The sequence below is a fragment of the Sciurus vulgaris genome (assembly GCF_902686455.1).
Source record: "Sciurus vulgaris genome assembly, chromosome: 16".
Lineage (NCBI taxonomy): Eukaryota > Metazoa > Chordata > Mammalia > Rodentia > Sciuridae > Sciurus > Sciurus vulgaris.
The window spans coordinates 1,102,281-1,121,577 of NC_136477.1; the positions used below are offsets into that span (position 1 = coordinate 1,102,281).

The 19,297-nt window shown below is 60.9% G+C and overlaps 1 protein-coding gene across 5 annotated transcripts in view; it reads right to left on the minus strand.

Moving 5' to 3' along the window:
• Positions 1-19,297, minus strand: part of TCF3 (transcription factor 3) — a 31,300-nt gene that overhangs the window by 5,342 nt on the left and 6,661 nt on the right. For all 5 annotated transcript variants that reach the window (XM_079114839.1, XM_079114836.1, XM_079114835.1 and 2 more), the window contains exons 4-16: positions 8,277-8,350; positions 7,987-8,065; positions 6,289-6,356; positions 5,161-5,293; positions 4,008-4,057; positions 2,834-2,936; positions 2,609-2,769; positions 2,394-2,526; positions 2,072-2,130; positions 1,916-1,994; positions 1,003-1,076; positions 684-839; positions 486-609 (exon numbers count right to left, since the gene is read on the minus strand). In XM_079114839.1, coding sequence (XP_078970965.1) covers positions 486-609; positions 684-839; positions 1,003-1,076; positions 1,916-1,994; positions 2,072-2,130; positions 2,394-2,526; positions 2,609-2,769; positions 2,834-2,936; positions 4,008-4,057; positions 5,161-5,293; positions 6,289-6,356; positions 7,987-8,065; positions 8,277-8,350 — 1,293 coding nt within the window. The remainder of the gene's footprint in view (positions 1-485; positions 610-683; positions 840-1,002; positions 1,077-1,915; positions 1,995-2,071; positions 2,131-2,393; positions 2,527-2,608; positions 2,770-2,833; positions 2,937-4,007; positions 4,058-5,160; positions 5,294-6,288; positions 6,357-7,986; positions 8,066-8,276; positions 8,351-19,297) is intronic.

Genomic DNA, 19,297 nt, shown 5'->3' on the forward strand with positions numbered 1-19,297 from the left:
TGATGGATACGCACATACAGACATGGCCACCAGAGGGCCCCCCTGAGTCCCAAGCAGGTCCAGTCCTGCACCGCTGTCCAGGTCCTCCCTCCCTGGGCTCCAGCAGCCCAGTCAGCACTGCCTGAGCACCAGCCTCCTCTCACAACCTGGCCCCAGCCTTGGGGTGCAGGCCCACCCGGTCTGTTCCACCAGTCTCACCCTCAGTGCCTACAACAGTGCCAGTCCTGCTTCCCCCATGATGCCCACCAGCGGCCTGCATCCCAGACGCCCCAGCTGCCCAGGGCTCGCAGGAGTCCACCTCAGGAGCAGCGAACCCCACCCTGCCCTGCTAGGGCACTGGCTCAAGCCCTCTGCCCACTTGCACCCTGCACATGGTATGGAGTGTGTGTGGCCCCTTGGGCAGCATGGTCCCTGGGAAACCAGGGCCATGCAGCGCGTTGCAGAGTGGCATGGGATGGACAAGCGGCTTAGTGGCTGGGACTCACCGCTATAGGAGTCAGGTGGCCGCGAAAGGTCAGGCAGAGTGCCAGGCTGGCTGGGCAGGGCAGTGTGGTTGTGCAAGAGGCTGGCGCTGCCCGGAAGGCCGTCCTCAGGGTGGCCACTCCCAACCTGCAATTGGGGCAGGGGTCACATCAGGGTGGCTGGCCCCGGCCCCACCCCCCACCACCCTGTCCAAGGCTCACCAGGCCGGTGTGCCGACCGCCAAGCGGCAAGGGGCCCACAAAGCTGGAGGCCAGCACTCCGGGGCCAGGCAGCAGCCCGTGCACGTCGCCTGCTGTGCCCACAGCATGGCTGCGAAGCACATGGATGGCCTCGTCCAGGTGGTCTTCCATCTTGCTCTGTGGGGCACAGGGTGGGTGAGGGGCCTGGCTAGGACATGCCCCTCCTCGTGGGCTCAACCCGGTGCCGGGCTTGGCCAGGCATGTCTGTCACACTGCAAGCCTGCTGCCATGGGTGACGTGACAGACACCAGCCCACCCCAGTGGCAGCAGAAAAACTCACCAGGCCAGGGAGACCCCCATCATAGCTGGGCGATAAGGCACCGGGGGCCCCTGCTCGGGGCCACTGTGACGTCCCTGGAGAGGCGGAGGTGTGTGAACAGGCAGACCCAGGACAGGTGAGCCGTTGCGGGAGGGTGTTCCCAGGCGGCTGGGCGTCCTCCAAGGCTTGGGGTGGCCACTTCAGGGATGTCCTACACCAGCAAAGCTGCTCTTGGCCCCACCGGGCCCTAGCGTCTGGCCTCACAGCCCGGGGACCCCCGTCAGCAGGTCAGCCACGTCCACCCAGCTTCCAAGAGCAATCGGTGCCTTGGAGAGTGGCTCCTCCCCATCCTGCCCACATGCTCTGGGTTCCAGCAGCAGTGTGGGAAGTGGTTAGCTCCAGGAGAGACTGGACAGGCCCAGGGAAAGCCTGGCTTCCTGAGCTTCCCCACAGGGCAGAGCTGAGGATGGGGTTACTGTCAGCACCACTGGCCAGGCCAACAAAAGCTTCTGGCTCCCACTTCCTTCTGTGCTCAGCTGATGCCAGGCATGACGGAGCAAGGACAGGGGCCTGCCCCCTGGCTGGCGCGACGTGGCACGGGCACAGAGCAGGCGCCCCTCAGCCTCCGTCAGGAGGGAATGGCAGCAGGCGCAGAACCTCCGCAGGCTCCCTGTTCCTGCACTGTGAACTGCCAGGTGTCACCTCTGGGGACCTCGCCCACGTGCAGACCTGACCTGGACGCTGACTCTTACTGCCTGGTCATGGGCCATGGCTTGAGGACACCTGTGGGCCACCTGGAGGGAGCCCTCCTGGTTTGCCCAGAGCACGACTCACTACAAGCTGTGCCCCCGCCAGCCCCCACCCTGTGAGGCTGCAGGACCCCTAGGGTGAGCTGACCCCCACACCACCCATGTGGCCCAGGCCCCTCACATACCCGGCAGGCCCTGAGGGGAGCCCACAGGGGTCGAGGGGCTGGGTGAGAAGTTGCTGCTGGAGTGATCTGGAGAGTAGATCTGTGCAGCAGAGGGGCAGGTGGTCAGAGGCTGGCCGTGCGGTGTCCCCAGCCCGCCTCCCCAGGCCCACGCCTCACCGAGGCCAGAGCCTTCCCAAGGGCGTCCCCAGAGCTGCCAGCTGTGGTCCCACGGGAGCCTGTGGGTGGAAAGAGGTGAGGACCAGCCTTGAGGTCAGATGTCCCATGTGACGAGTCCCCACGACACCTGCTGGGTTGAGGGTGAGCCCTGGGGACTACAGCGGGGCTACAGCAGGAAATGCACGCCCCAGGACCTTCCCAGCTTCCTGTGGGGGTGACCCCAACAGAAGCGACGACTGGGGAACCGGCTCCGATCCCGTGGTGCCCGCCTGTGCCGAGCCTGCCGGCCGGCTGGTCCACACACTGTCCTGGGAGGGCATACCGAGGAGGCCCTCAGCCCCACTGACAGGCGGGGTGTGGCTGGAGACGCTGCTGTAAGGAGCTCCGGGGGCCGAGGAGAAGGTGGACACGGCCGGAAGCCCGCCATTGACCTCCGCTCCATGCAGCTGGTAGCCCTGGTGGATAGCAGAGAGGGTCAGGTGGTGCTGTCCAGGCCGGCTGGCTGGCTGATCTGCCCACCTGCCCACCCAGGCCTACCAGGCGCTCATGCTGGTGCAGGCCACTGAAGGTGCTGCTGCTCACGGGACCTCCGCTGCCCGGTGTGAGGGGCAAGGCGGAAGAGCCGCCCCCCAGCATGGGCCCGAAGCCTGCCTGGCCAGGGCTGCTCCAGAGCTCCGTCGCGGGGTGCAGGCTGCTATCTGTGGGGAGCAGGGGGTGAGGCGGGGTGGAGGACCCAGCCCACCCAGGGCGAGCCCCACACACCTGCCATGTAGAAGGGGCTGGGGTAGGTGCTGCTGGGGGTCTTGGCAGAGGGGTAGGCGGCTGTGTCCCTGCCAAAGTCGTCCCCTGAGCTGGGCGGGTACACCTGCAGGCGCAAGGACGGAGGAGCCAGTCACCCCAGCATCGCTCCCCACAGGCCGGAACCACCCGCCTGCCCGCCCAGGTCTGCCTGGGTCCGCGGGTGAGGGTGCCCTGTGGCTGGCTGCAGACGCCTGCTCCTGTTGACCCTGGCCAGGCCCTCGCTCTCCTCCTCACCTGCCAGGCTCCTCCAGCCCCACGCCCGACCCGCCAGGTCCCAGAGGAGCATGTGGCATGGCCACCCAGGGGCAGCTATGGTAAGGGGGCCCACCACCAGCACCAACTGTGACGCTGACCACCCGGCGCTCCTGGAAGCCAGGCCCAGCAGGGGAGTGGACACCAGGATAGTGTGGTGTGACTGAAGCAGGGTTCCAGGGCCACAGTCTCATCACCTGCATGCCTGCCACCTTCCTCCTTGTGTCCCCAGAGCTGGTCCCCACCCCCATGTCGTAGGAAGTGGGTGTGAGGCCTGATGAGGAAGGCGGGCCCTGTGGCAGGGGAGCAGGCGCCCACCCCGATTCACGCTGACCAGGACGGGGACGCGGCCACACAAGGCATGTGTGCCTGCCCGTGGCCAGGGCTCCCGGCAGCAGCGGCGGTGCCAGCAGGGGAGTCCAGCACAGCACCCTCCTCCCAGCTGCACGCGCCACAGGAGCACGGCAGCGCGGGTGCTGACGGCCCCGCCATCTGCTGTGTCTGGCCATCAGCCAACCACCGGGCAGCAGGATGGGGACGCAGGGCAGGTGGGGGACAGGCCCTGGACAGGGCCCCAGGAGGGCCTGCCTGCCTGGCTCCTGGACCCCCGCGTGCCCCAGGGGCCTCCTCCTAGGGCAGGCGAGACCCAGGCTGGAAGGGAGACCCTGAGACTGCCGTTCCTGGGAGGGCCTGTGTCAGGGCTGGGCCTTAGGGTAGCTCTAGGCTGGGAGCCCACCCAGCGCTGGCCACACGTGCTCGGGGCGGCAGAGGCACGCACAGCTCGGTACCCTCACAAGCCCTGTGGCCCCTGACAGGGAGGGCCACCTAAGCCCTGGGGCCAGGAAAGGCGCTCAAGTGGGGTTCCCGCCACGGCACCACTCACCGAGGAAGGAAGACCAGGCGGAACCTTCCGGACCTTCTTGGGCTGTGCATCTGTTGAGAGAGAGAAACAAGGGATGCCCCTCAGTGACTGTACCCAGCCCTTGGACACCGGTCACTGGTGGGGACCGGTTATGGGAGCAGCTCCTGCCCTGCACCCTGAGAAGAGCTCTTCACCCATTCGGTGACATCAAACATCTTGGCTGGGCATGGTGGCCATGCCTGTCACCCCAGCAACTTAGGAGGCTACGGCAGAAGGATGGCAGATTCGAGAACAGTCTGGCTGAAGCTCTGTCGCAACACAAAGCAGCAAGGCTGGGGTGCAGCTCAGTGGCATGCTACCCTGGGTTCAAGTCTCAGCACTGCCAAAAAGAAGACTGAAACCTCAAGTCCACCTACGTGAGCTTGAAGATGCAAAAAACCCACGGTGGGCAGGAGTCTGGGAAGCGGCGTCAGCAGACACTGAGTGGAGCTGGCTCTGAAGGGCCAGGCCTGCTCCTTCTGGACACCACAGTGGCCTACTGATCCACGGGCACGTGCCTGCAGACTCACCCACCCCACAGACTTTGCAGTCTGCACCTGACATTCCAGGCACTTTCTCCACCCTTCAGGGTACATGCAGGGCAGCGAAGGCCAGAGCCACCTCTGTGTACCCTGCAGCTGTGCCCGGCCACCTGTGCAGCTCACAAGGGACCCAGGTCCTCGCTGGCCCCCAAGAGCTCCTGGTCTGGCTGGCTGATAGGGCCCCAGGCCGCGCACACCCACCAACCGGGAAGGGCCGAGGCAGAGGTAAGCCACAGCGCCCAGGCAGGGCTGGGTTTCTCAGGGTGAGCACACAAGAGGTCCTGGGCTCCATCTCTTGCACCACACACACAAAGAGAACTCAACAAGGGGCACCTCAAGAGAAGCACACAGCAACTGGTCCATAGCGACCAGCAGTTTGGAGGCTCACAGAAACCCGGCCTAGGTCTCTGGGGAGAGATAGCTCGGTGCCTGTGGATTTTGGGCACTGTGACGGAGTTGGAAGGGCCCGCTCTGGGTCAGCTCATGCCTGCGCACCCCACCCCCATGTGCCTAGCGACCAGCCAGGACCTGGCATCCCCTGGCCACTGACTGCCAGCGCCCTGGCTAAGAGGAAGTCAAACCGTTCTACTTACCCAGGCCACCGTCTGCAGCTCTCCGCCGAGGGTTGCTGGGGTACGAGGAGTAATACTGGGAGCTGCCCTTGATGCCAGAAGGGGAAAGTGGCCCGGGGCTGCTGAGGGCCAGTTCGCCAGGCAGGAAGCCAGCCTGCAGGGGACAGCAGGAGGCACAGGGTCACTGTCCAGGCCAACTCCAGTAAACACCCACCAACTGAAAAAGGTCGAACCCAGACATGTCTGGGGTGACCCTGGCCCTCGGGGTGGGGGCCTCTTCTGCTGGACTGAGACCATACTTTGGTGACGCAGGCGCTACTCTCCAACCTAAGGCATTAGGGATGGCAAGGCAGCCTGGCCGGCACCTGGCGGCCGACCGCTCTGGCTGCTTGGGTGGGTGCCGCTGGGCCTAGGTCCTTCCTACTGTCCTGTGCTTTCTACCCCAAGTTTCACTCTGCACACGCTGGCTCAAGATGGGCTTCTGCCCCTGGAATATCAGGGCACCCGAGCAGGCTCCTGAGCTTCCTCTGCAGGGCCTGCTGGGGTGGGCAGCCTCCCCTCACTGGCCCGGGGCTCTGCCAGGCTCTGCTCCCGAGTGGCACTGCAGGCTGCCCTGCCACTCAGGGCCCCGTGGGGCCTAGCAGGCCTGCAAGTGTGGCCCCCACCCATGGCTAGTGTCCAGCAGCTTGGGGGAGCCAACTCAGACAGGCCAGACTGCACTTGGGACTGGGGAGTCTGGTGGGAACAAGGCAGAGATCCTTGGGGGTGTGGGGACGGGGCTCTGAGGGGACCCACGGACAGAAGGCCAGGCTGGAACCACTGGCCATTGGGCCATGTGGGCCTCACAGATGGGAACTGTGTGGTGAGATCTTCACCTGGGCTGGGGCAACCCCCTGGGTGGTGCACCTATGCACGGTATAGGCCTGGCTTGGTGGGGGAGCCAGAGGGCAAGTGGCCGTGGCCACCCTTGTGATGCCCACCCTAACCAGCAGCCCCACAAGGTCCAGCAACAGAGCACTTCTGAGCAATCTGTTCAAAATGGAAAATCAAAACAAGGGTGTGGGAGGGCACAGGCCAGGCACAGGCTCTGAACACTGGCACCCTCCGCCTGCCCCCTGGCCCCGCTGCCGGCCGCCCTGCGGCCCTCACCTGAGTCAAGCTGCCAACGCCAGTCTCTCTCCCGAAGGTGGCACAGGTGCCCCGCTCACCGCCCTTGCCTGGAGGGGAAGGAGGGTCACTGGGCAGACTCCCAGCAGACAGCACGCGCACACTGCCTGCGACAGTGCGGGCTGGGTCCACTGTCCCTGGAGCTGGGTGCAGGGGCAGGAGCCAGGGCCAAGGGGGGCCAGTGAGACCTGAGCTCTGGCGACCAGTGAGGGACAGCGCTGGGCTCCAGCCCGCCCTGCGCCTGGCTTGGGGCCCTTCGTTTCAAGGCTGTGGTGCCAATTTCTGAGGGTGCCGTGGCAGGTCCACCACAGGGGCCTGTGCTACGTGCACATAACGCCCACGAGGCCCAGCATCCAGGCCTGAGGCTCCCACAAACAGCCTGTAGTCTGCCCACAGGGCGGCCCAATGCCCACGGTCACTTTGTAAACCAGCACATAAGCCACACTTAGCTGCAGGCACCCTTGGGAAGAGGAGGCATGCAAGGCCCAGGGCTGCCTGGGGACTGTCTGAGAGCAAAGCCCAGCAGTCAGACTCCTGCAGTGCACAGATGCCTAGATCCAGCCTGGCCTGAAGCAGTATCCCCAGAGTACTCAGCACCATCCCCAGAGTACTCAGCACCTGAGCCACCTAAGTCCCCCTTGGGCTTAAACTGGGCACAGAACCTGCCTGACTAGAGGGGAGAGGCAGGGGCGAGACAGAGAAGATGCTTCCCCTGGGCAAGCAGAGTGCTTGGTCCACTGATGCGGACTACTCTCAAACTAGGAGAAAGCCCAAACCCCTCAGCTTTAAAAGAAGGTCCACCAGACTTGTAGAAAGAGGCTGCTGGAGTCAGCGCTGCCCCTCCCACTTCACCCGGTGACCCGGGGCAGTGGGGTTGGAGCGGGTGCTCAGAGGTGCCAGGAACCTGCGACCCAGTAGCTGGCGTGCCCAAGCCTACCCCACTGGCTGCTGGCTCCTGCGAGTGCACAACCCCCAGAAGGCATGTGGGCAGGGGAGGCAGGCCCAGGCGAGGACACAGCTGGGAACTACAGTCGCTTGGGAACTACCGCCGGCCCTGCTCACCCCGGGGCCAGCAGGAAGCTGAGGAGGCTGAGAGAAGGAACAGCAGGACGGGAACCCGGCATCCCCACAGGTGTGGAGCCACCCTGGGTCATGCAGCAGGCTGGGTCTCGCAGCCCTTGGGTAGGACAAGGCGTGGGGTGCCCTGCTGCACCCCCTCACCACTTGGCTTCCTGCTTGTCCATCAACACTAGCAGGAGAGGACTGCCCTTAAGGTACCCTCAGCCCATGAGGCCAAGGGGCCACAAAGCTCATGACAGCAGTCACCACTGGAGGATGGGGACACTCCCAAGGCCTTGACCTGTCACCAGACGGCTCCCCACCACGGGACAGCCTGCCAGCTGCAGCCTAAGGACCCCCGGTGACGAAGGCTTGGTCAGCCCTGGCTGACCACAGACCTTGGACACTTATATTGGGTTCCCTCTGGCTGCTAGGGCCAGTCCACCTTCCTGAGTTGCCAGTGGACACCTGGCCAGCCACCACAGGCCCCTGGCCCACAGCAGCCTGCAGGAGGCGGGTCCAGGGTGCACCCCTGCCTCGAAGCCATGCCTGAGAGTGCAGGCAGTCCACCCAGACTGGCTCCAGCGCCCTGGCCATGCCCGAGAATGAATGCCCACTCACCTCCAAGTCCAGGTCCCAGGAATGTGGACGAAGAAAGGCTGCTGTGGGCCTCACTGAAGTGGGCACCCTCACTGTAGGCCTAGGGGGATGGGCTGGAATGAGGGCCCAGGCCCACTGCACAGTGGACACTGGGCATGCCACAGGCCAGCCCTGGGACGCCAACCTGCACCCTGGAGCCCAGCCCCAGCGTAAGGGAGTTGACGGACGTCCCTCCCACCCAGCCTGTCTCCTCACCCGCCCCTCGCCCCTGGGCAGGGAGACCCATGTCTTGGGTCACAGAGGATCCTCACCCGGCTGGGGTCGAAGGAGGAATTGTTCTGGTCACCAGTGCCCCAGGAACCCGAGCTGGGCCGGTCCTCGAGGCCTGCGGGGCAAGAGGGAGTCGAGTCACCTCAGACCTGCCAGCTCTGGCCTTCAGTGCCCACTGCCTCTGGAGAGGCCCGCCCAGACCCAGAGGCCTCCTGGAGCCTCACAGCTGACGCCCTGGAATCCTGGGGGCTCGGCGGACACCCGCCAGCTGTGTCTCGGGGCAAACTCCTGCCCACCCACCAACGCCCCAGCCCCACCCTGGGCCGGGCCTCCACTCCTATGGTGAGTTTCCTACCCAGCCCAGAACTCTCCGTCAGTCCTAACTGCCCACAAAGAGGCGTCCATGTCACGCGGGATGGGACAAAGGCTCACCAGGGCAGGAACGAACGTGAGCTCTGATCCTGGGAGGTGGAGCCTTTCCACTGGCTGCAGCCCGGTGGGAAGGCTGAGAAGCAATGGCAGCACGGCCTACCCACCAGGCCCAGGCCACGGCCTTGGATGGAGTCCAGAGGCACTACATGGCTGAAGTGGCCTGCGGCACGGCAGGAGTTAACCCACTGAACCCCAAGAACCTTGTCCCAGGGGTGGGGCGAGGCAGGGTGGGGCCTTATCTCCCCCACACTGCAGACAACAGCCCTGGACTGGCCACAGGCTGCCGGCTCCTTCCCCCTCGTGGGGGACACAGAGAGTGGCCCAGGACCCCCACCTGGCTGCGGCAGGACCGGGATGCTCCTGGCCAACTCCAGAGCCAGGCGGAGGGGCTGCAGCAGGAACTGCCTGCAGACCAGCCCTCCACCTCCCTGCCTCTGCTACCGTCCCACTGGAGAGCTCCTGCTTAACTGCTGTCTAATTTACATGATTACGCATCTTAATCAGCCAAACTAATGAATATTCACATCTCATTAGATCAGATGGAGAGGGGGCTGCGGCTGGGGCACTACTAGGGCGGGGGGCCAGGCAGGGCCAGCGCTAACAGTGTTCATCACCAGGCTTGGGGGGTCTCCCGGGTCCTGGCCTACCTGGGCTCCTGGGAAGGAGCAGTGGGCTGGCTGAGGGAGCTTGGGTCAAGGGTTCTTGGTGACATTGCACACTCACCTGCCCACTGCCCCTCCCCGCTGGCCACCACTCCATGGAAACAAGCCACCCTCCCTGAGGGTTCCGGGACCCCTGGAGCAAGAGAAGGGTCAGATTCCTTCCCAAAACTGCAGCGGGGTTGAGCCTGGGTGAGGGCTGGACCTGCACTTACAGCTCCCACTCAGGGCCTGGCGACAGTGGGGGCTTTCCTGGGGTCCCCACGCAGGCCAGCCCAGCCCCCAGCAGGGGTGACGGGCTCTGCTCCACACTTCCTGGAATGCACAGACTGGCCCCCGTCCAATGCCCTTCTAGAAATGCCAAAACAACAGGGAACCCCTCCCCCACCCACATTAATAGTTATTAACACCCCCGATTAATTATGCATTCCAGGGACACGTCGGGAATATGCACAGCACAGTCCTCCGTGGTGTGCTCAGGGGACCCCAACAGAACAGGGCACTGCTGGCGAGTTCAGATCTTCCTCTAAGGCTGGCAGTGAAGTGCCAAGGGCAAGTGCCAGGGAAGGGGCCTGAGTGGCCGGGCCTTGGGTGAAGGCCAGACTCATCCTGACATAGTAATCCCCAATTCCAGAACACAAGCTGGCTGCCCACGCCCTGCCTAGCTCTGCTCTTCGTCCCCCATCCACTTCCTTTTCCCCTCCGGAGGCTGACCTGCCTGCCCCTCCCAACCCCAGGCTTCTGCATCCCCACCACTGCCTAGTCCAGAGCTGGGCCCCCAAGTACCCATCTCGCACTTGTCCAATCCACTCTGAGTAGCAGGCGCAGCTGACCCTTCCCTCCTGCGCTGTCCCATGCAGCAGCCACCTGAGCAACTAACAGCTTCAGCTTCACACGCGTTCAGCGGGGTCAGAAACAAGGTCCAATCACAAGCAATAATCTTTCAGTATTCTGGATGGAACCCAAGGCTTCAAGCATGCTAGGCAAATGACCCACACAGAGCACATCCCCACTTTGACCTTTCTGAGAGAGGGTGTCACTAAGTTGCAGTGAGTGACCTTGAATGGGGATCCTCCTGCCTCAGCCTCCTGGGTGGCCAGGAAAACAGGTGTGCTCCAGTGCACCTGGCTGTTCTGTGTAATCTTAAGAGGGCTGTGTGGCTAGCAACTGCTGCAGCAGAGGCATGGCCCGAGGACTAGCACACACTCATCCCACTGAGGCAGGTGCTGTGCCGGAAGACACCAGAAACAGACACTCCGTCTGTACTAGCCTGCAGGTTTCCGTGCCGTTGTTCCTAAAAAATATAGTGTAGCCACCGAACACAGCATTTACACTCGATGGGGTCTCCCCCTTTCTGTGGTTCCAGAAAGCATAGCCAGGGCCTTGCACAGGTGGGCAAGCACTCTGCCACAGTGCTACACCCTCAGCCCTTTTTATGTTACAGAGACAGGGTCTCACCAAGTGGCTGAGGCTGGCCTTGAACTTGCCACCCTCCTGCCTCAGCCTCCCAAGTTGCTGGGATTACAGGTGTGTGCCACTGTGCCTACCACTCGATCTTAGGACGTGGGCCCATCAGCTGCCAGTCTGGCCTGTCCCCTTCAATGACCCATTTCTGGCCTCCTGGGGACTTCTGGAGGAGTGAGGTCAGGAGGGTCTGAGTGCAGGGAGCTGCCTTCTCTGGGTGAGCTGGGGCGCCCACCCTGAACCAGGGGAAGCCTGCTAATGATTTTCAGGGGGCACATTTTAGATCCTATGCAAGCTCGAAGCTTAGGGCTGGGCTGGGCTGGGGCTCAGTGGTGAGCGCTGGCGGGCACGTGCGAGGCACTGGTTCCATCCTCAGCACCGGGTGTAAATAAATAAACAAAGGTCCATCAACATCCAAAAGAAAAATTAAAAGGCTTAGGGCAGTGCTACCAGGCCAGGATGACACTGATGTGGTGGCCTCACCTGTCATCCCACCAGCTCGAGAGCCGCGGCAGGCGAATGCGGGTTCACAGCCAGCCTCGGCACCACAGCAAGGCCCTCGTCTTTAAATAATAAATAAAGGCTGGGGATGTGATGTTGCTTAGCCTCTGGTTCAATCCCCACCCCCCAAAAAAGCCTGCCACCCAGACTCACTGGATCTTGCCCCTTCGGCATCAGCATTGCTGGGAGTCTTCCGGGTCTGTGGAACCTGAGGCTTATTAGCCGCCAAGGCCGGCAGGGGCCCAGGCTCTTGCAGACTTGCTCCCAGCTTTCTGAGGGATCAGAAGTGGGAGTGATAACGTGCAGCCTCGGCCACATGCCAGACTGGCAGGTTCCCAGGCCCAGGGCAGGCAGTGGGCTGCTCGGGTGTAGGGCACCCCAGAAAACCCCTAGATACCTGCCCCAATATTTGAGGGCCAGGAAAGCAGGATCCTTGGCCTTCCCCTGAGCAAGTGAGAGACTGTAGCTGAGGAGAGCGCGTGTCATGGTTTGGATGAGGGGAGTCCCCCAAAAGCTCACGTGAGAGACAACTGACAAGGTTCGGAGAAGTGACTGGGCGACAAAAGCCTTAATCCAATCACTGAATCGGCCACCTGACGAGATTAAGTGGTAGCTGAAGGCTGGAGGAGGTGGGGCACTGGGAGCGTGGTGATGGGTACACGTGTGTATCTGGAAGTGGAGTCTCTGCTTCCTAGTCATCATGTGAGCTGCTTCCCTTCACTACACTCTCCCGCCACGATGTTCTGCCTCACCTTGAGCCCTAAGGAATAAAGTCAACTGCCTGTAGACTGATCCTCTGAAACTATGAGCCCTCAAAAAAACTTTTCCTTCTCCACAGTTGTCTGGTCAGGTCTTTTAGTCACAGCAGGAAAAAAGCTGACTAAAACAGAAATTAGTACCAAGAGTGGGGTCCTTGCTGTCTGACAATGTTGCACAGAAGTTTTTTTGAGCTTTTTAGAATTGATTGGGAGGATTTTTGAGACGCTTAGCAGTGCAAGCTGGAAATGCTTTAGGGGGTTGTAAGCGGAGCTTAATGGCCGATTCTGGTGGGAGCTCAGAATGCCAACAGAATCATAGACAGTGAAGACAGGGCTCAAGAGGGTTCAGAGGAAAAATGGGACACTATTGGAAGTTGGAGTAGAGGCCATTCATGTCGTGTTCCAGCTGAGAAGTTGTCTGCAGTTTGCCCATGTCCTGAAAAGTAAATGCAGTTTACTGTGATAATCAGGAGCAGAAAGCAGAGCAGAAAGATTTGAAAAACTTGGACTTGAAAAGTGGGAATAAGGTCTGGAGAGAGAGCTCAGCTGGTAGAGTGCTGGCCTTGCAAGCACAAGGCCCTGAATTCGATTCCCGGTACTGCAAAAAAAAAAAAAAAGAAAGAAAAAAAGAAAAGTCGGAGTAAAACTGGGACTAAGGAAGTTGAAGCTATTAAAGACATTATCACAACTAAGGGAACGTTCGAGATTTCACCCAGACAATGAGAAGGATGGCTGAGGGCCTCTCAGGAGCTGGCAAGGCCACGTCATCTCAAGCTCCAGGGAGAAAAGGTGAGAATCCTCTTGAGAAGAGACCTTCCTGCACAAGGGGCCTGGCAAGTTTTTTCCACATGGTCACCACCCAGGCACTCAGAGGCTGCAGCAGCCAGGGTCCCTGGAGGCTTGGCTACTGCTGGAGATGGCAGCAGACCCTGGCATCAACCACATGGTGCTGGTTCTGCAGGACTGCAGGATGCTGGAGTCAGTAGGCCATGGAGGCTTCCACCAAAGACTTCAAAGGAAGGCCTGGGAGGCCAGGCAGAGTGCAGCAGGGTGGGAGTCCCTGCGGCCAGCTCCTGAGAAAGTGAGGTGTGGAGATATGAGGAGGAATCCAAAGCTGTAGTGCAGACCCCCAAGGTTAAGAAAGGCCAGTAACATGGGTCAGTGTTCTAGGAAAGTTGCAGGAACTGAGCAGAGACAAGCCAACAGAAAGGCCACTTGAGCTGCAACCAACAAGGCCACAGAGGTGGAGCTATACAAGTCCCCTGGAGAGGACATCATGCCGTGTGCCCCGGTGCTGGAGCTACAGCACCTGCTTGCCCAGCTGGATTTCAGTTCTGCTCTGGTCCTACCTGTTATTTCTATGCCTCTATTTCTGTGGATGGAAATGTTTACTCTGTATCATATACTGGATACTAGTAAACTGCATTTACTTTTACAGGAGCACATGGTGTGAGATTGCCTTGAGCCTCAGAGAAGACTTTGGACTTGAACTCTGAGTAATCTCGCCACTGCTGAGATATGGGGACTCTTGGAAACAGAGCCAACGTATTTTGCATTGTCAGATGAGTGTGAGCTTTTGGAAGTCAGGAACAGAACGTTATGGTTGAGATGTGAAGTATTCCCCAAAAGCTCACGTGAGACAATGCAAGAAGATTCAGAGAAGAAATGATTGGGTTATGTGAATTCATCACGGATGGGATTGCGTGGAAACTGGAGGCAGGTGGGACATGGTTGGAGAAGGTGGGAATTGGGGCATGGCTCTGGGTACACATTTACATCTGGCGAGTGGACACTGTGATTTCTGATCATCACGTGAGCTGCTTCACTCTGCCACGTTCTTCTGCCACGATATTCAGCCTCATCTGGAGCCCCAGGAATGGAGCTGAAATATGGACTGAGACCTCTGAAACCGTGAGCCCTCAAATAAACTTTTCCTCCTCTGAAGTTGTTCTGGTTGGGCCCTTTCGTTAAGCAGCGAAAAGGCTGACTTGAACGGTGGGTGGGCAGGAAGGAGCCCTGGGGTGGCAGACAGGGTCCTGGAGCAGCTGCTGGACAGAACAGGCAGCCAAGTCCACCGCACCAAGGCGCCCCTCGACCCAACCACTCCTGAACTCCCTGGAGCAACAGCTCCCAGCCCAGGGGCCCCAAGAATGTGTGTGTGGGGGGGTCTAACAAGTTCACAAGTAATAAGTCAGAGAAAAACAGGGCTCCCTGCTGCAAAGGCCAACCTGTCCCTCACTGCTGCAAAAGGCAGCTTGGAGGCCTCAATGACAACACGAAGTCGCCCTCAGCATGGGTGTCCAGCAGGGGGATGGGAGGGTCTGCCATCTGAGAGCTCAGAGGCCAACCTGGGGCCTCTCTTGAGAAAGAAGGGCAGAGACAGGCAGGGACGAATGGACAAAGCTGCACTGGGGACCACTTAGCCCAGGGTGCACAGCACTTCACAGCGCCAGCTGAGTCCTCCAGGAACCAGACGGCAGGCTCTGCGGAACAGAGAGGAAGAGCAGGCCATGCTGCCTGGAGCCAGAGCAGGACGGCTTGTGTCCAGGGACTCCAGAGCAGCACAGCAAGACCTTGCTCCTCAAAACACCCCTCCAAACCGACACACCCGAGGACCTGCAGCAACATTTCAGCAGGGCAATTCAGCGGTCTCAACCAAATGCTGCTCACACACGAAGACCTAAGTCACCAAGGTCCCTTGCTAGGAAAAACTTCGTGAAACACAACTGCAGACCGGGTGGGACCCAGAGCAGCGGGTGGGACCCAGAGCAGCAGGTGGCACCAGGGAGCCAGGCCTGGGTGGGGAAAGCCCTGCGCGGGAAGGCGGCACAGGTTGGGAGGCCACACGGCTCGCTCCTGCGACCCCTGGGACCACTGGTGGCCCGTCTCATTGGAGTGAAAACCGGCAGTGCGTGGTGGTGGCCAGATGGGCAGTGACAGTCTCCAGTGAGGCACAGCCACAACGGCCAGGAGATGCAGGGGGTTCAGCAAGTAGCCACTCACCAACGGCTTTCTGCCCTCCTGCAGCAGGGGAGGCGCTTCAGAAGCCCAGAGCAGGAGAACCGAGGGGGACCCCACTGGCAGAGTGTTGGCAAAAACTGCCAAGATGAGCTCAAGGAAACACTGACAGGCCGGCAGGAGGAGGAAGCAGAAAGGCGGATGCGAGGCCAGACAGGGGAGGGCTGGCCACAGGCCTGGCCCCATGCCCCCTCTGCGCCTGCAGTCAGCACCCACAGCCACGCTGGGGAGGGCATCGGGGCACAAAGACAGGCACGGCCACGCGCAGGTGGGAGGGGCCGCCCATCAGGCAGCACCTCGGAGGCTGACACGAGGATCACCTGAACTGTACCGGCCCGGGCTGCACGACGGACCCGAAGGCCCAGCGTCCAAACCCAGGCACGGACGCACCCGCAGCAGTGGGGGGACTGGCACTGCCCGCCAACCCTGACCGTCAACAAGTGGAATGCCACGCTCGGGGCCCAGGCGGCCTCAGTGGGGCAGCAGAGGGTCAGTGTGCACAAGGCCCTGGGCTCCACCCACAGCACCAACACCGGAGGAAGGAGTGAAGTCTGCGAGCAGAGGAGCGGGCTGCTGTGAACCCCATGGTTCCACACCCTGCTGCCCTCAGGGCCAGGGAGACGCGCAGGTGCCAGCGGGCAGGGAGCACCCACCTCCCGACATCCACAGGGGGTCATGGCAGAGCGGACACCTAGAGAGCAACCCAATCCCAACTGAGAGCCCAGAGCTCTGCGAGATGACTCGACTCAAGGAGGAACAGTTTTGAATTGTTCACATCTACCATGACATGCTGTGTGTTACTGAGACAAACGGGACGTGGCAACGTGGTCCTGGGGACAGTTCCTGACCTTCAGCTGCCCGCTACCGAACAGGACAGGACAGAAGCAAACACGTGAGGCCTTGAGAGAACTTGGGAAGACAGCCAGACGAAGACTCGACTACAAAACCCCATGCCGCGCACAGCCACGAGGACGGGAAGCCCGCTCCATGTGGCACATGTCCAGAGGCGCAGACCGTCACCACAGCCAGAGCAAAGGGAAAGTCAAACGCACGGAGGACGAAGAGTGGTCGAAGCAGGACAACACAGCAGTTGAGGGCGCAGGCTGACCTCCCAGGAGCTAAAGCAGCGGGCGGAGCAGGAGGCAGCTGAGTGGAGGCACGGCGTGCAAGGACGGCACCTAGAGCCAGCCCCAGGGAGCGGACGGGGCGACCAGTGTCACCAGGACCCACACTGGGACTGAGAGGATGCTCCCTCTTCCTCCAAGCTGAGGACGGCGCCCAGGGCCTCATGCAGGTGATGCAGCTCTCCTCTGCTGAGCCATCCCAGCCTCATTCCTTCTCAGGACGACAGGGTCTCACTAGGACGCCAGGCTGGCCTCAAACTTGCCACGCTCCTGCCTTGGCCGCCCAAGCTGTGGGGATGACAGGTGTGGCCACCAGCTCCAGAGGCAACAGACGGAAAGACGTGCCCAGGAAAGGGTCAGGTGTCGGTGTCCCCTGCAGGCACCAGGTGGCTCCTATTTGTGGCAGCTTGCTGAAAGGACAGTCCACAGCCAAGGCATGGAAGGAGATCACTGGTCAACATCACCTAGCAAAGGCAGCACAGGCCATGAGGCTGCTGTACCCACCGCTGGTCAAAGGGTGCCCAAGTCTTGAGGAGAATCTGGCTCGAGAAAAACAGCTCCTGGAAACATCAGGATGCAGAGGACCACCAAAAGTGCACACAGCTGAACTTCAAACTCACGAAGGAGCTTCCAACGGGACCAGGACAGGCCCTCGTATGATAAACACACAGCCCTAAACACAGTGGCACGCCTGTCACCTCAGCATCTCAGGAAGCTGAGGCAAGAGGATCACAAGTTGGAGGCCAGCCTCAGCAACTTAGCAAGATCCTGTCTCAAGATAATAAAGGCTGGGGATGTAGCTCAGTGGTAGAGCCACTGGGTTCAATATCCAGTAACACCAAAAAAGAGAAAAAAAAGGACAAAACAGCCCATCTGCAATTGGTAGCCAGCATCAAGCCTACTGAGAGCTGATGTCAGCTGGTGTCCCCACAGCTACCCCTGCCACAAGGATCTAGAAATACCAGTCGAGGTCAAAGGGCATGTGGCATCAACACTTGAGTCTGAGGTGGAGGAGAGTGGGACCACCTACCTGGAGAACCAGACCAAGGGAAAATGTGAATAGAGATGTCAGGTGGCCACCAAGGGGAAAAACGAAGGAAGGACCCCCAAATGAACATGCTGAAATGCCCAGAAGCGAGTCTCTCCAGAACGCACAAGACCAAGGCGAGGGCTACAGAGGACCATGTGCACCGTCCCCAACCTACAAAGCTTCAGAGACGGCCATGGTTGGGGCTGGGGACACAGCTTCACACACACCAGGCCGTGGGCGCCATCCTCAAGACAGCAAAGTAAAAGAACAGGCCACAAAGCCGCCACAGCTGAGGGCGAGCAGTCCTGAAGCAGCAAGAGACGGGGCCCAGGTGGGGCAGCAGGAGCCCAGCGGGCACCCCAGCCACAGCATCAGGCGGGGGCACTGGAGGGAGGACTCAGCCTCAGCCACCTTACCAGTGGGACAGCACAACAGGCTCTGGCAGTTCTGACGCAGTGGCTACAGGCTGGTCAGGCAGCTCGCGAGGAGCCAAGTGCTGATGCCGCCAAAGTTGGCCCACACCCCACAGCAGAGGGGCCAGACTGGGGGACTGCAAGGCAGCATGGCACAACCAGAGTCCTTAGAGCGCACGTGAACAGGACCACTCAGAATCCACACGCTCGGAGCCGGAGCAGCGGAGCCCCACGCCAGCCTCCCGTGTGAAAGGTGGCACCGCAGACACTGGCAGGGCCCCTGCAGGGGCCGGGAGAGGGCACACAGGACCCCATCCTTGCACCTTCCTGTAGGTCCACAGCGATCTCAGAGTTTAGCTAGAGGGCTGGGGCTGTGGTTCAGCGGCCCAGCATCACATGTCTAGCACGTGGGAGCACAGAATTCGAGTCGCAGCACTGCGTGCTACTGAATGAATAGAGTAAAGGTCTGTCAATGCCTATAAAACAGTTAACTAGATGTAAAACAACCCAGCCCAAAATAGAGGCTCCAGTGAGTTGGGAAGTCTACCAAACCAGGACTGGCACAGCCTGGGGGCCTCTGCAATGAGTTGCCAGCCAGCCACCCTGCTGGGGACTACCACACTGCCCCTTCCCAGGTCCTTGGCTCACACAGAGCAACAGGCAGGGATGTGAGCTCCTGTGGCACTTGGTCCTCCTCCCCTTGAGCCTGAGGCAGGGTCAGGAGGACATGCAAGACCAGCATGACTCAGTGTGATCGGCCCCCAGAACCCTCTGCAAACAGGACAGATGACCCTGCCATCCATGAGGAAACCCAGGCTCACAAAAGCAAAGTCACCAGACTCCCTGGCAAGGCTGCATGCATGGTGGTAGGAGGGGGCACCTCAGGCCTCTCAGTCCCCTGCTCCCTCTGGGGCTCTGGCTGGAGTCCACTGCTGGAACCACATGCCTAGGAGGGGGACTGACCACACCACATCCCTTCAGGACAAGAAAAAACCTGCTGGCCTCATCAAGCCCCAAAACCCAGTCCTGATACAGGAGGGGACAAGACAAGAAGTCAACAGGGCAGGGCCAGAGGACAGGACACAGGGCTCTTGTTCTAGACAGACCAGATGTCCAAGGAGAGGTGTCCCTGAAGAAAGTTCTGGAGCCCAGGAACCCACAAAGGTCCGGCCACTCCTGGTTGCTGGCCTTGGCCAGAGGGTCTGCAGAAGAACTGGGAGGGTCAGTGGACAGAGAATAAGATGTGTCTCACTTCATCGACATGCCAGGCACGGCTGTGAGCCTGGGGCAGAAAGAGGGTGGGTGAAGGGGGACAGGTGCTGTGCGGCAGCCCCTGGGCCTGACCTTCTGCCCCAACCAGGAACCTCAGGCCCCTCTGGTTCCTGGGGGCTGCTTCCGGGGCAATGGAAGTCCATTGGATCTCCAAGCCTCAGGGAGCACCAGGGAAGCCTTGGACCATTTCCCCAGATGGGAGGAAGCCAGAAAGCAGCAGTGCAGTGGCACCAGCCTCCACCCCCACCCCAGACCAAGCTGAGGTCACCCCAAAACACCAGGCAGAAATTCCCACCCGTCCCAGAGACCAGAAAGGACTCCAAGACCCAAGGCGGACAGGCAGATCCACCAAGCAGCCAGGCACAGTGGCACACCCCTGTATTCCAGAAAC